The sequence below is a fragment of the Anser cygnoides genome, chromosome 3 (assembly GCF_040182565.1).
Source record: "Anser cygnoides isolate HZ-2024a breed goose chromosome 3, Taihu_goose_T2T_genome, whole genome shotgun sequence".
Taxonomy (NCBI): domain Eukaryota; kingdom Metazoa; phylum Chordata; class Aves; order Anseriformes; family Anatidae; genus Anser; species Anser cygnoides.
Window position 1 is genome coordinate 12,948,794 of NC_089875.1, and position 15,471 is coordinate 12,964,264.

Consider the following 15,471-nt stretch of genomic DNA (forward strand, 5'->3'; position numbering starts at 1 on the left):
GCTGGAAAAATGATGCTGTACCTACAGATAATCCTTTTAAAGAGTGAAGCAGCACCACCAGAGGGGTAGTGACTTCCCACACAGCAAGCATATACACTGCTTTTGTTTCTGGAGTTATTTTGAATGCTAAGTAAAAAAAAAAAAATAAAAAAATCCATCAACACAAGTTCGGAGGAGTCAAAAAGCATCACAGCCTACCAGAAACCCACCCAATGTTGCAAACTGCACACGATCAGTAATAAAAATCGTCTAAAGCAAGTCACTTGCTGAAGAGTTAGATAAATGGAAGCCTAACAGAAGACAGCAGTTCCCAGAGAGACACGCAGCCTGTTTTGGCCATGCACAATCCCTGCTCACAAACACATCTCAGATAAAGTGTGTTTATGACTGCATTGTCATTTATTTTAAAATATGAATGGAGTATTCTTTTCCTGCAGAAACACTGCATTGTTAAAATGCCAGCGCATTAAAATAACTTAGTGCTTACTCCATATTGATCAAAATACACTTGCAGTGTGGAGCTACCAGCACAGACTACAGCACTGACACGTAATATACGTTAGGACCGCTTTCAGTAAGAACTAGCATATGGTGTTCATTTTTTCCCTTTTGTTTTCACTTGTACCAAATTCAGACAAGCGTTAGAAATAGGAGAGCTAGTGATCCTATCAGCACGTGCAAAACCGTATCATCCCCAAAGTTAATGAAAGACTTAGCTGAATGTTACCAAAATACACAAATATCTCCCCTTTTGTTTCATAGAGGAGTTCCACTTATGACAGCAACACTGTATCATAGCTTGCATGTTTAAAGAACATTTTTGTTAAGGCTCTCCAAACAAGAGGAAGCAGAACAGAAAAGCCTACAATCAAATGACTGCGTGAATGATGTTTTCCCCCATTGTTTTTTTTCCTAGAATTCATCCACATTTTGCTACCATACTGTTGTTTTTTCATAACCAATACAAGCACCAATCTAGCATGTATTTACATTAAAGAAAGTAAAATCAAGATTCAGAAGGAAAACCTACTTTTTAAAAAGCAACCTGCATATTTGAGGTTTTGAAAGACTCTATCGCAACTTCATACACACGCATTTTGCTAGGCGGGTACCCTAGCTTATGACTAAACAATAAGAATTGTTTCTAAAATAACAGCATTGCTCACAAGAAAACTTTCATGCATGGCTATTTCTTAAATCAAGTGAAAGTTCATTGCAGATCCAATCTGAACACTCCCTTGGAGCATTCATACTTTAGTGCTGAAGCATTCTGCAAATTCACAAGGAAGGAGTGAAAGTGAAAACAAGGGCCAAAAGAGGATTGGTTTATGTTAAAAAGAAAAAAAAAGCCATGCACCATCACAAGCACAACTACAAAAAAAAAATAATTGAAATCACCGTAGAATACTCTTTGGCCTGAACTAACCAGTAGATCACATGAGATAACCACAACAGTCTCTTTCAACTTTCAAAAGGTTTTTATTCATGTTTGTTCTGTGAAGGAAAGTTCAACTTCCAAAACGGTTCTGTTTCTTAATAATCTTTCAAGACATTTTAGGCATGAAGACAGCTTGATTAAAAAAAAAAACAAACAACTTAACCTGACAGTATTCCTTTAAGGCAGAGCAGCGAGCAGCCTTCCAGCACAGATTTCCAACTCCAAGAGATAGAACTGAAATTTGTAGAGGCAATTACTCATAACCAGTGAAAGCAGCCAGTGCAAGTGCCAGCCTTGCCAACAAGAAGACAGGCCAAGTATTAGAAGGGAGGCTGCAATTTATTACAAAACAGTTTGAACATCTCAGTCCACGAGGTCTGGAAGGCAATTTCTCTGTCCCCTGACACTACAAGCTCAGATTAATGTGAGGAATTATGGCAGTAACATCAATATCCCAAACATATAAAAGCACACTTAGGTATTTGTATAATGGAGATGTTTGCTAGCAGACTATCTGAAAGCTGTTTCCAGTCTTCCCCTATCAGCTGTATTTAAGTTCCTTCTGTACAGGAAGGAAGATGTGCCTGCGCCAGACCCGTACAATTAACTATAAACTGCTGTCTATGTCTAGTCAGCTCCAAAGCCATCCAGCCGGACCACTTAGGCACGAAATTCTGTCTGGCTAAACAAGCACCTTCAGACAATTCCCAAGTATGCCTCTCGCCTCCTCCCATTGAAAGATGGAAAGGAACAAGGAAAGGAAGGCGGAGAGCCAAAACATCTTCAGGTAAAAAAAAAAAAAGTCACTATCAGAATTGTTTGTACCCTATATTACACACCACTGTTTTCAGGACCGATCTCAAATGCCTTGGTCTGCTAACAGTAGCGTCAGCAGATAACATTCAGCATCCAGAGGTGTGTTGGAAGTCAGAAAACAAATCTCAGAAAATATCTTAAAAATAAATAAAAAGCAAGAGACACTAAGTCACAGGTGCTGAGCTCATAAATGCACCGCCCCACGTGACAGTAACGCCAGCTAAGAAAATCAGAATAGAGAATGAAACCAACAGGTCCAAAATAAGTACTCAGCAAAGCACTCAAGAGAGACGATGGGGAAGTAAGAGAAAGCGAGGGAAAGCAAGGCCAATGCACACACCAAACGGTACACAATAAGCAACATCCTCCCTATTTCAGCATCGGTAACTTCCTCCACCGTTTGTGCAGCAACACGAGCTGCTCCTTACCATTTTTTGGTGCACTCCACCATCAGCTCCTGGTAAGAGGCCACAAACTGGAACTTGGATGCATGTTTCCCAACACGCTGCAGTCTTTTCCAAACTGAAGCCATGACGGCGAGAAATACCAGTCCTGTGACAGAGTAGCAACTCTGTGAATACCAATGTAGGTTTAAGGGTGTATGTGCTCAATGCTAGCAGATTTCTAGACAGATACAGTAAAAACAATGCACAAGAAGCTTGAGGGGATGTCTACAATTCATATTCTGGCTCTCCCTTCTTCACGGGAAAAATCCCATCGTAGCTAAATGGCTCATCCCTGTCCAGGAGCAGCATGCAATAGGCGCGGATGAGTAAGAGAAAGACTGAAAGGAAGTTCTCTCATGGAATCATCATTCCTCACGCAGTGGATGATGTGGAGACTGCAGGACTGGAAGACAAAAAAGACAGGGGGAGAAAGCATCGGTTAACGTACGACATGCTACAGCACTGCAGGCGCGTGCCATCGGGTACCCTTCAGACAGCTACCACGAACCTCAAAAATATACCCCCCTCCCACCAATTAACTAAATAAATCAGAACGCTGCAGCGATGTCAGGAATGCAAACCACAAGACTATTTGGAAACATATCAACACGTCCTCTTCTTTTTTTTTTTTTTTAATCGGCACCATCGTAACTGGCAGCGAGAAAAACAGAAAAAAAGTGGGGGGGGGGGGGGGGGGGGGGGGGGGGGGGGGGGGACACTGAAAACCGAATCCCTCGGAAGCATCCCCGGGCATCACGGCGGAGGTGCCGCCGGTGTGCGCCCAGCGGGAGGGCCACGGGGGGAGCCAAGTTCTTTGTCTGCGAGCCGACGACAAAAGGTGTAACAGTTGTTTTCTCCCTCACACACGCACGCACACACGCATGCCCTGCTCCCATGTCTCCTCCCGAGGAGCTGCGGGCAAACAGGCGGTACAGCCGGCACGCCCGTGCCCGGCTGGGGGCACCCCGAGCCCTGCCCGCCCAGGACCCCCCCGTTTTCCCCCCCCCGCACCCTCAGGGCTCACAGACACCGATGAGGTGCGAGGAGAGCCCCCACCCCCCCGGACCCCTCACAGCACCTCACGGCGGCCCGGCGGCACCCCCGGGGCTCCCCCCGCTCCCCTCCCAATCCCACAGCGCAGCCGTTGGGGTTTAAAAATTTAAACCACAACGGCCGGCGGATGGGTGGGGGGCGCTCACCTGGCCCCCGGTCCTCACACGGGAGGGTCTCGGGCGGCGCTGCCCGTTACCGCGGCGGCAGCGCCCCGCGGCTGTCGTCCCGCGGCCTCATGGCTGAGCCCCGGGCTCACGCCGTGCCCCGTCAGGGTCCCGTCACGCTCCCGGTCACGCTCCCGGTGCCGTCCCGGCGGGCGCAGCCCGGCCCCGCCGCGCCTCACGCCGCCACCATCGCCCCCCTGCCGGCGCTGCGCTGAGGGGAGGTGCAGCCCGGCCCGGCTCGTCCCGCCCCCGACGCGCCATTGGTCCAGCCGCCCGCCCCCGCGCGGCTCATTGGCTGCCGCCCCACGTCCATCACCGCCAGGCAGAGAGGGGCGATCCCCGCGCAACGGGGAGGGAAGGCGAAGCCCGCAAGCCCTCCTCTCCCATCCCCACGCAGGCTTTTTTTTGATTGGTCGCGGCGCTCGGGAAGGCGGGGCTGAGTGAGAGGAGAGCGCAGTCGATAGGCGAGCGCGACTGCCCGTCAGCGCGGGAGAGCGCGGCGATTGGCAGAGGCGCTTCCTAAAGCCGTGAGGAGCGGGCTGCCAGGGGAGGGGCGGGGCCTGAGGGCGGCGGGCTGGGGCCGGGCGGGGTCCCCCGTCAGGTGCGCTCTGGGGCAGGAGGGGCCGTTTGTCCCTCGCACAGCCCTGCTGGCTTTATTCCTAAAGTTGTCTCACGTAAACACTAAGCACAGCTGACCCTTACACTTGTCTGCTTTATGTCCCGGATCCCACCCAGCATCCCGGCTGGCTCCCAAATCCTTGGCCACGGTTCTGTTGTCCTCCAGCTGGACGGCTCCTGGCGTGTGGAATAAACGCGGGAGGCCCGGGGGCTGCTCGGTGACTTGTGTTCCAGACATCATTATTTATTAACATTTTCCATTTCCTTCATAGTTCTCGGCTTCAGGTTACACCAGGCCAAAGAAGAGCGCAGCACATGGCATCTTTTTCCTTCATTGTAGGGGGGGATTGCAACACAGGCAACGCTCCTATTATCCCATGGGTTACCAACAGTAACCCATTACAAACGGGTTTTACAATCCGTGTCTAGCAATCCGCAGCTCTGGCGATTTTGGGGAAAGCTGTGGAATCCAAAGGGTGTGAGCAATTACTCTGAAAAGGGCAAGATCCTTGGCCGTGATGCAGGAGGAATCGTAGCTCAGCTACGGAACATGCCTCAGGATCTGAGTCAACATCTAGAGGAATAATCACATTTTGACTTAACCCAATATTACGAGCACAGTCGTGAAAACAGAAGCAAAACTAGTTGCACAAAAGTGTCCGATACTCACTCTTAAGGTGATTGAATAAACAACTCACAGAACTCCCAGAATGGTCATCTTGATCGTGAACAAAATGATGCATTATCTTAAGTACAAAGACCTCTTCTGCAAGCAGGAAAAATAGCCACATAATGAATAGGCGGATGCTTTTTTTTTATTATTTAAAGATACATAACATGTATGATACAATCTACCTAAACCATATTCCTGTCAGAACTGTTACCTTCCTCGCCTAAGGAAAGCTGAGGAAGCATATTTGTGTATATTTCTGTATGCCCTCATCGGTGTCATTCTGGAAATGGCACAGAGCAGGATGCTGAGAGCTGCTCAGGCTGGGAAGCTGCTGGGGACGACCAGGGAGTCCCCAGAGCAACCTGACCTGGTTCTTGCAAGCAGCTGGTCCCACCAAGGACACCCTTGCTATCCAAAAATACATGCTTGTGCTCTGTGACTCCCTTTTTCTTTCCTTCTGCTGACACTGAAATATGCAGCCTCCCTCGCAATCTCCACAAAAATTCCCAGCTTCCCCCCCCCCCCCCCCCCCCCCCCCCCCCGGATTTTGACTCTTGCTCCCTGTTTTTGGCCTGATGTTGATAGATTGCAAGCCTCCTGGTCCAAGTAGAAAGATCATCTGTGCTCTACTTATGTTATTCCATTAAGCTTTAAAGCTATACAGCCTCTCCCTTATCCTTCAACACCTCTTCATCAGCATGACTAAGGACAGGTTGTTCACCAGTAAAAAATGACCTTTGCTAGAAATAGCTATCATTATAAATCTCAGTTTCCATGTCCTTCTGCATATGAGTCTGCAGAAATGTCACTGAGGAAATCGACTAATTGGATTATGTCAGATTTGCAAGAGCATTCAGCTTTTTGAGGCAATGGGCTGTGCACATGAGGTTACCTTCACCTGCCACATCTTAAACTTCCTTATCTTTCTAGATCCCATCAAATGTTTGATCCCATGTTAACAAGCGTAGCGGACAATTTGCAGTAATTTCTGTAGATCTGGGTAAAGTCCCCGATATGCCACTGACTGATGTGCAATGCCTTAAAATTCATTTCTTTTACAAGCTATGCTCACCACATTCTGTGGCAGCAGGCTAGCCTGATTGCTCCTTTCCTTTGTTTTGTCCCATCCCGACAGTAATTTAACAACAACAACAAGTTACATGCGTTACACAACATAAATATGTATGCAGAAAATATAAATCAGTTTTTAATCCTCCCTTCTTCCTTTTTTTTTTCTTTTTTGTTGCTGGAAAAACTCCACTCAGCTGTCTTTTCACATGAGCTGATGACACCAACAGTCATTCTCTGTTGGAGGGAAAAGTGGTCTGAATGTTTCCTCCGCTAGATATTGCTTTTTTTAAAATTATCATTTATTTTTTATTGGGGGGGGAGAGGTAGGGTGTGGGCAGAATACCCCATTTTATTTACGGGATGACAACTTGACTTTGAGACCAGCAGATGAGACAATGTGACTCCCACACTGCAGAATTAGCCAGCCCAGTTACTATCACAGCCTGTAGCGAAAGCATACAACTTCAGCAACACTCCCTGTTGCTTTTGGGGAAGTAGCACTAAGTAAGAAAACATCACAATTTGTTCTTTGCCTTACCAACAAAAGAAGCAGATCTTAGGATGTGCTGTAGTGGACCTGTTAACACTCTGGCATGGACAGAGGCCAGCAAGCCAGCCTGGAATTTACCTCCTGTCCAGCTGACCTGTGTAGCTTTTCTCCTGCTTGGCTTCAGCCCACACTTGCTGTGTGGTGAGACCCTGCTGTGCTCTGGCCAGGCAAGTAGTGCCTCCCCTCCCAGCTCTGTGCCAGAAGGGGTGCCCAAAAGTTCATTCACTGGGCGGCAGCCTCATGTCACAGCCTCTACGAGCAGCTTTGTTGCAGCATCACAGAGGCATGGGGTGCTCCTGCCTAGCCCAAGGACCTGTAGGCAAAGCCAAGAGTCTGGCTCAAAAAGGGTGGATGGAAAACATCCTCACACGTCTTTCCTTGATCTCACCTCTCTTGTCTGGCTGAAATTCTTCCTAATCCACTCAGCAGTAAGGGGAACATTGTATTTATCTACAGACGAGGTCAAGGACAGGAGTCACATTCCTGAAATGCAGAAGCTGCAATGCAGGAGTTCAGCCCTTGGAGTCAAGACAAAAGATTGGGGTGTTGATGGTGGAGACCCACACACTACGGACAGCATTTTCCTATTCTGCAGCATAAAATCCTGTATCAGAACTGATTTCTCCAAAGAGCGTTTTCCAACATTATTTCCAGTCAATTTCCCTTTAGTTAGCTTGCAAGTGGTCTGCACAAGTCCCGTCATTCAACTTCCAATATCCTCGAGAATTGTCTCTCTCATTGTGGCCCTGGTTTCTCTCTCTTTTTCTTTTTTTTTTTTAAAGCAGCTTGTACTTCATCCATAAATAACAACTTTCGATCCTTTTATCATGCTTAGTGTCTTCTGTACCTTTTCCAGTTCTTCAATACCCTTCCTGTGTGGTCTCCCTTGCCTTTCTGCAAAGTATAATTACACTCATATACAACATCCTGCAGCACTAATGAGGTTAAGAGCATCTTTCTCTCTGCCTTTTTAAAATAAATACCACATTTCTTAACAAATAATTTAAATGTTAATTTAATTCAGGCTGCCCTTCAAGAATAATGACCTCAATTCTCTAGAACCATTCACCTTTTCTTATTGTAATATTTTTTTTGTCTTTTCTAAAGTTCTGTTTTAACTTTGAACACAGCTTTCTTTTTTAATATATATCTTTTTAATAACCTAATTGCTTGTTACACTGCCTGCCAACAACACTGTGGAGATAGATGAAAGTGAAAGGGCCAAGCTTTAGACAAGATAAAGCCAGGGAGCAACTCGTGGCTGGGATTTGGAAAAAGCACTTTAGGTGGGTATGGGATCAGGAGTGAGAAAGCGAGGCTTTCTCCACAAAAACAGAATAAGAACAGAAAGACTCTTTTCCAAGAGCATTGGCAGAAAATGTGAGATGGAAAAAGTTCAGAGGTAGGCTTGCTTCCTAGCTCCCAAACACACACCCGCGTTCCATATGATGCTGGATCTGTGGAATCTCAGAGCAGCCAGGTGGAGATAGAGGTTCCTGGAGACATCTGAAGAAATTGCAAATCTAAAGGCGGGAAGGTCACACAACGGTGGTTGTACAGCCCATCCTGGTGTTTTTTTGTTTGTTTCCTCTTAAAGTGAGATCCTGCCTATTAGAAAATGCCTAGCTGGACATGCAATCCGAATATTATACTGGAAAATTTTAAAACCTTTTAATGGTATTTCTATAACTCTGCGTAAATGCCAGAGAAATCATAAAAATGTAATACAGCTGTCTCCAAAGATTATGCAGGAAATTTCTCTTTGTCCAAATACAATATCATATGTCGTCTTTAAAGAGGACGGCTAGTTAACTTTGGATCTATACCATCAGTCATCCACACAGCCTGTTAGGAACAGAGGTATGCTTCCTTGGAGTAGAGACATCAACAGCGCGCAGACCAGGGCAGATCACATCTGAGGCCTTCTCAGAAGCTGGTCTAGAAGAAATTACCTTGCAGATGTGATAAGACAATCTGTTATGCAAACCTGAGCTCCTACGAGACTAAGGAAACTTGTAAAACCAGAATCCCAAACATCATACAATAGGACATTAGTGGCTGATGAAGACAGTCTTGAAGCAGAATGGGATCATGTCTGCGTGGTGGGGCCTTAGTCCTGCAGGAGGTTTATGGCTTGCAAAGTTACACATGATGAAAATGAGCCCCATGGACCTATTCGTGGGTGCAGAGACATCCAAGCAGACAAGCGTTTCCAGGCTTTGGTCGTGGTGTTGGAAGTGAGACTGCATGGAAAATGACCTATTTTGAAAGGACAAGCAATCAACTGTGTGGTAAAATTGACTGCAAAGTTGCCTGCTCCAGCTTTTGAAACCTCAGCAGTCACCCTGTTTAGGTAAGTATCTGTAGTTAATCTGGAAAAGAAACAAATATAATCACACCCAAATTACATAATTCCAAACTCAGAAACTGCTTTAATATGTGCAGATCAGCCCACATGTATTTAAATAGTATTGCAAGTTACTTTTAACTGAATGTTTTACTTTGTCATCATGGCGTTGCTCACCTTTTTTCACCCACTGTCTTAGGGAAAGGGACATTCATATTTTTTTTCTCTCTAAATAGTTTTAGAAATGTTATTGCCACATGCCTAGGATGAGTGAATGCTTTGCAAGCTCTACAGAGCTACAATAAAAATAAAAAAAGAAAGATCCCTACTGCATCTAGGTAGCACAGTGGTCCACCTTGAATCACTAATTTTAAAATGAAAGCTCTGGGGGCATAAATGGGTTTATCTCTTACCTCTGGAGAAAACAGAACTCCCAAAGCCCAGTGACAAGAGTCCCAGCCCAGTGCAAGTGCTGGGAGCCATCTGATCCTATGACTGCACTGAGATGCAACTTAATCAGTCAGCACAGATGTACCTTCCTTTCATCTCTAACCAGAGCTCTGGAGCTCAGCAAAGGACCTGCACAACAGCAAAAGGCTGCTGAAGGCATTTCAGCCTCTTTCTTCCTTGCAAAAGTTCCCATGTCAACCCAGGTAGCAAAATCTGTTTTGGGAAATAACATGTATCAGGTGTTGTGGCAAAGCACAGGAGAAATGACAGTTCAACGATGTTGAAAAGAAAACTATCAGAGATTAGTTTGCCTGACAGTCTGTCTTTATGCTCTCTGCTGCAGAAGATCAAGAGTCCTTTCACATACAATTAATTTACCTACAGCGTGAATCAGCCTCTGTCAGTAAGTAAGGGCTGTAAGTGTCGCCGTTTCAGAGCAATGGGTGTCACTGCTGCCTGGCATCTGCCCTCTGCACACCCCAGAAGGACAGCATCATCCGGCCACTTCTGCTGCAAGTCCTGCTTGTCTTATACTGGAGCATTGCATTTTGGGGATATAACATTCAGAACGTTTCCTGCACTAGAATTTTTGCCCAAGCAGGCAGTTCACACAACCAAGTGGGGAACTGCCAGCCACGGAAACCTCAGATACAGGTTACGAAGACTGAAAGAGGCAAGGGAGCAAACACTGCCTGTTATCAGGAGAGGCAATCCCAACTCCTCCCTCACAGCACCTCGCAGGTGATGCAGCCTGCATTGCCAGCTGCCCAGCACCATCTCTCTCTACGCAAGCACAAAGCGTGACCACTTCTATTGCAGCTGTTTCCTTTGAATGCTGTAGTGTTGCAGCTTGTGCAGAAACATTAATCCCTAACACAGGCACAGTTACACTACAGCTGCTCTCCCAAGAGTCTCTTCAGGTAGCAGATATGTATCATTCACTCACCACCCACTCTTCTTCCAAACCTAAGACACCCAGCACCTCAAAGCTGAGATACGAAGTAATGCCTGGAAGTCTCAGGTCCGTTTCTGATACTGGTAAGATGTCCAGCACAAATGACAGTTCTGCCTCTGGCCTGGCTGTTCTTCTGCACGCCACTCTCACAACCCAGAGGTGGTGGCAACCCAACTAAACTGGTGAGCTGTGGCTTTACTGGGAGTATGCAGAACCCAGCTCTTGCTGAAGTAGTGGCAAGAGCTCTTTGGATCTGGTCTGGTACAGCTGAGGGGAGGAGATGGAGCTGCAGAAAGAGGCCACCTCAGTTCTTGTAGTCTGTGGGAGGACTTGGTGGTGCCATCCAGGCACGCTAATGACACGTGTGGAGAAGCAGTTTGATAAAAGGTTTGCAAGTTGCATCCATTCCCAGCTCTGCCAAAGGTTAGCTTTTGCAATCTCTTAGTTATCTCTGCAATGAAAGGGTAATGATGCTTACCTACCTACCTTTAAAGTAGGATTAAAATACTCAGGCACTCTGTGGTGGACCAAGATATGCTACAAACAGTCAACAGGAAAAGCAAGACTTGCACTCTGGGTTTTGTGATTTCTAATGTACTTCCCATCCCACTAGACTATTTTTAATTATTATTTATTTATTTAGGTGAAAGGAATAATTACTAAAGAAATTCTTCTGTGCATTCGTATATGATCTTTTTGTAAGCATAGCCAAGACATGAGTGGATTTTCTCAGGACAGTGAAGAACAGCTCTACCCTCATGGGATTTTCTTTTGACAGCCTTCTAGTTGACAAGGCAAACTGCAAAGGTGATAGGACTGTGCAACTCAAAGTTGTGTGTTCCTATTGCTCGTTCAAAGCACTGCCAAAACTACTGATTTCCCCTACCATCAGTCTTAGAAGAGCTGAACTGGTTTAGCTAATCTTCCCACCCCAAAGATCAACCTGAAACAGTCAGAAAAGCAGGCACAAAGAGTTTGGCTAAACTATAAGGAACCAAACAAGGAGGCTGTGGCATCTGGCAAGCTTACTAACCGTAGATGCACTTCAGCTTGCTGGACCCACTATATCATATAGCATTGACCTCACTGTTTACTGCAAAATCATGATGTGTTCCTCAGTGCATGGCACCATCACCTCAGTGAAATTAAAATAAAACCCACAGAAAGGGTTTATATAACACCAAGACTACAAGATCTCTAATGTAGTTTTCTTATTGGAGCAAGAGCCAAGAACAGCTTAAATTCATTAGCTAATGGCCTGTGACAATGAAGGACAAAGGCAATTATTAAGCACATCTCCCAACTGATTGTTTCTATGTGAAGAAAATGCAACAAATTATTGTTCTCCCATATTAATGTACCATAAAGGATTAATATCATATCAAGAAAAACCTATCCCTTTTAAAATGCAGACTAATGCGGACAAATTTGATTTTTATAGACATAAACTTGGTAGAAAAATCAAGATTTTATTAGAGCCATGGACAATCACATTACATTTTATATGATATGAGGACTTTGCTATTGAATCAGGAATTGATCTCAGGAAATTTTGTCTTCTGAAGACTTATCAATTCCCTGAGCATCTCTCATTGCATCTCAAACACTTATCCTTGGATATAATAGCCAGAGGCATTATACCTTAATAGCTGTTTTTATTTATAGATAAGTCAGAAAAAATATGCAATATGGAGTCTTGAAGGTTAGTGAAAGCCTCCTACCTCTCTCAGTACTAGCTGTTGATACACTTCTTTCTTCACATATTTGAAAATTGAAAGAAAAAGACAATCAGTGTAGCTATGCATCTGGAATGATAAAAACTGTTATTTCATTTCTGTGTCATTAACAAAGCTTCACTTTCGATGAAGCTTAGATTAGGAAAATCAAAATTTTGCAAGACCTTGAGACTCACAGCAAGCATAAAAGTCCATAGGAGAATTAAACCAGATTTATGGTTAAATAGCTTGAATGCTATGGGTCTGTTTCTGACATTAATAAAACAATACCCTAACATGGAAAGGGAAAAATCAACTTCCCAGTTCAGGCAAAGCATATGATACACAACTCTCCTTGTAATTTTTTAAGGCTGACAGGTAAAGCATTAAGGAGATACGTGTCACCCAAATCTGCCAAGAGCTGTAAACTCAGATTAAGCAGGACCCATCTGGATCCACTATGGCTTCAGGGCCCTATCCCGTACACATGCATGAGGGGCTGGTGGCTCTGAAGCACTACTAAGCCTCCCAGAGGCTGCTAACACCAGCTCCACATCAGAAAGGAAGGCCAGGCTATCATGCAGTCCCCTATCATGCGGTGAGGAGAGACCTGCTGAGATGCCCAGCTGCCATTGCTGAAGAGCAGACATGGCTGTCTCTTATTTTCAATATCGATTTGAGGTTTTCTGAAGCCTAATGTGCTTCACTACCACTCGTCTCTTGCCAGCAAGATGCTTGGCAACTGCTTTTAGCAGAGACTTCTCCCAGCATCCAAGCACACGACCTGCAACTCTTTATAACATCACACAAGGTTACAAAGGAGACCAAAAGCCCTGGTTTTATGCACAGTATTTTTATGAAATCACACATTCTGGGAAGCATCCACCCATTGTTTTTGGAGAACACGTGTGATTACTCAGAAACCCACTTGGAGCTGCAACTCATCCTCCTCCTCCTTTGTACTCACTCCCAGTTGTCACTCATAGGCATTCAGGCCTTCCTCTTACTTTGGTGGTAACGGGTCATTCGTGCAGGGCTCAGCAAAACCCCAAACTTGTCCTCTAGTGACATGTGCTGGCCAAAACGCCTCCTTCAGCAAGCACTCTGTAATCCAGGCCTCATCCATCCTGAAACAAAAACAGTTTGGGATGAGTTTTGGTGTCCCAGCATGGCACAGGCATGCAATTACAGCTTGTCCCCAGGGCTTTGATGGGTGTCCCCCGTGTTCCAAAAAACAGCCTTTGTACATTTTCTCTTTGCAGCTGACCTTTGCAACATAAACCACTGAGAGTAATAAAATGAGTAACATGGACTATGTATATGGAGTGGTACACATTATGAAATTCAGTGTAATTTTTTTTTAGAAGTCATAAAAACATTATCTAATTCCCAGTAACCCTCCCCCCAGAGACTCCAGAATATGCTTATACACCTAGCGTCAAAATCATAAAAAGCCTGATTTTACACTATTTGCATTGTGGTGAGGTAGCTATTACATGACACTTCATAAATACAGTGACTCAGAAATAATTAGTATGCTGAATAACAAGCTTTCCACTACAATACAGCGCTGTACATTTTAAATCACCGATTTTCAGGAAGCACTTACACAGCCTAGCTTAAACACTACAAATAAAAGAGAATTCCGGGGGGGGGGGGGGGGGGGGGGGGAAATGCTGCTGTTGGGTTTTGTTCTGCTTTCTTTCCCTTTAAAGGGAGGTATATTGATAGTAACAACCCCGTGGCCCCAGGGACAAGCAGCAGTAGATGCGCCTTTCCCAGGTGGCAGGGACAAAAGAGGCAGCACGTCTCACCATTACGACACAAGGGAGAGGTTCCAAGAGAGCATCGCGTTCGCGAGATTAAAATTAACCCAAACGCCGAACAAAATCTTTCTTTGAAGGAATGAGATGATTTAAAACTCCTTGTAATTAAGGGAGAAATAGCACTGCACACAGCTCTGCTCCAGCCAAGGAGTACTCCAGATTTTCAATGCTTGGCTTATAGTACTTTTTTTTTTTTTTGTAAAAACACACAGTGAATTTTATTGCCTTTTTTGGATGTTAATATGCAACCAACTATAAATTGTGACTTGCAGCACTGGATAATTTCCCTTCAAGAATGCCAAGCAGGTTCTGTGCTGGATCAGCCCATGTGACAGCACAGCAACTCACAGCATCTCGGACATTTTTCAGAAACAATTTGTACACAGCAGCTTAGCAGGGAAGCCAGAGCAAACCCCATCTCAGGGCCAGCCCGTGATGCTGGGTTTTAACCTGCTGAATGTTCTTCCTGAAAATAAAGAAAATTTCATATTTAGCTCAAACTCTCAGGAGCAGAGAGTCAGATTAAAAATAGGAAATAGCAGTATCATTCACCCGTGAAATGCATCAGAGACACTTGCCTCAGTTTCTTCTCCTGCTCTTTGCTGTTGTGCTGGCACCAGACTGAGGGCTCCCCTTCTTGCTGCTCATCCAAGGAGAATGACAAATTTTAAATGCAAGGCTAAAAAAAAAAAAACATAAAAAGGCATTTAGTTTCAGAGTTCACGTAGATACGATACACGCCACGCAGCAGCACTGTCTCTAGGGCTGCGTTGCATGAGACAATAACATATCTGAAACAGCACTCAGCTGCAGGGGTTTTCATTGCACAAATGTGGCCTCTTGCCTGTTATTTTTCCTGCAAGGAAGTATTTGCAAGAGAACTACCCTCGCTCTGAGAAAAAATATAGTTATCGGTAATTGCTGACATGAACCTATGGAAACCTTAATGACACTAGCTGGGCCAAAATGAAGCTTAAAGTAGGCAGCTGTGCCTCCACCAAGCCAAAGCAACAAGTGCCACACCTGAATTTTGACTAACAAGGGTATTGAACCTGAAAAAACACTACCCAAAGAAGCAACTATGGATGAGGATGTGCACAAAACACCAATGTTTATGCACGCTTTGCACCTCTTTTCTGTAAAAATCCCCTTTGCTCTTCAGAAAAATACTTATCTACACTGAGAGCCAAGAGAAGGCTGTTTTTTTGTTTGTTTGTTTTTTGTTGTTGTTTTTGTTTTTTAAACCTTAATCAGAGGGCTCGGCTTTGCTGAGTGTCATAATTTGGTTTTGGCAATCTATCACATAGGAACCCTACACAGTAACACCAGCTCAGACATAAAACATCGAG

General features: G+C 44.9%; 1 protein-coding gene and 1 long non-coding RNA gene across 23 annotated transcripts in view; both read right to left on the bottom strand.

Moving 5' to 3' along the window:
• EHBP1 (EH domain binding protein 1) overlaps positions 1–4,146 on the bottom strand; it is a 213,389-nt gene extending 209,243 nt beyond the window's left edge. For 10 of the 18 annotated variants that reach the window (XM_066993468.1, XM_066993466.1, XM_066993473.1 and 7 more), the window contains exons 1-2: positions 3,900–4,146; positions 2,683–3,103 (exon numbers count right to left, since the gene is read on the bottom strand). In XM_066993468.1, coding sequence (XP_066849569.1) covers positions 2,683–2,786 — 104 coding nt within the window. In that variant the 5' untranslated portion in view covers positions 2,787–3,103; positions 3,900–4,146. Of the gene's footprint in view, positions 1–2,682; positions 3,104–3,778; positions 3,837–3,899 lie in introns of those variants that run through there. The other 8 variants (XM_066993477.1, XM_066993474.1, XM_066993469.1 and 5 more) reach the window with 3 other exon arrangements.
• Positions 4,147–5,727: 1,581 nt separating this feature from the next.
• The window catches only part of LOC106045615 (uncharacterized), a 52,722-nt gene continuing 42,978 nt past the window's right edge, over positions 5,728–15,471 (bottom strand). For all 5 annotated transcript variants that reach the window (XR_010830049.1, XR_010830051.1, XR_010830050.1 and 2 more), the window contains 2 exons: positions 14,701–14,801; positions 5,728–13,423 (listed from right to left, as the gene is read on the bottom strand). This is a non-coding gene — a long non-coding RNA (uncharacterized lncRNA). The remainder of the gene's footprint in view (positions 13,424–14,700; positions 14,802–15,471) is intronic.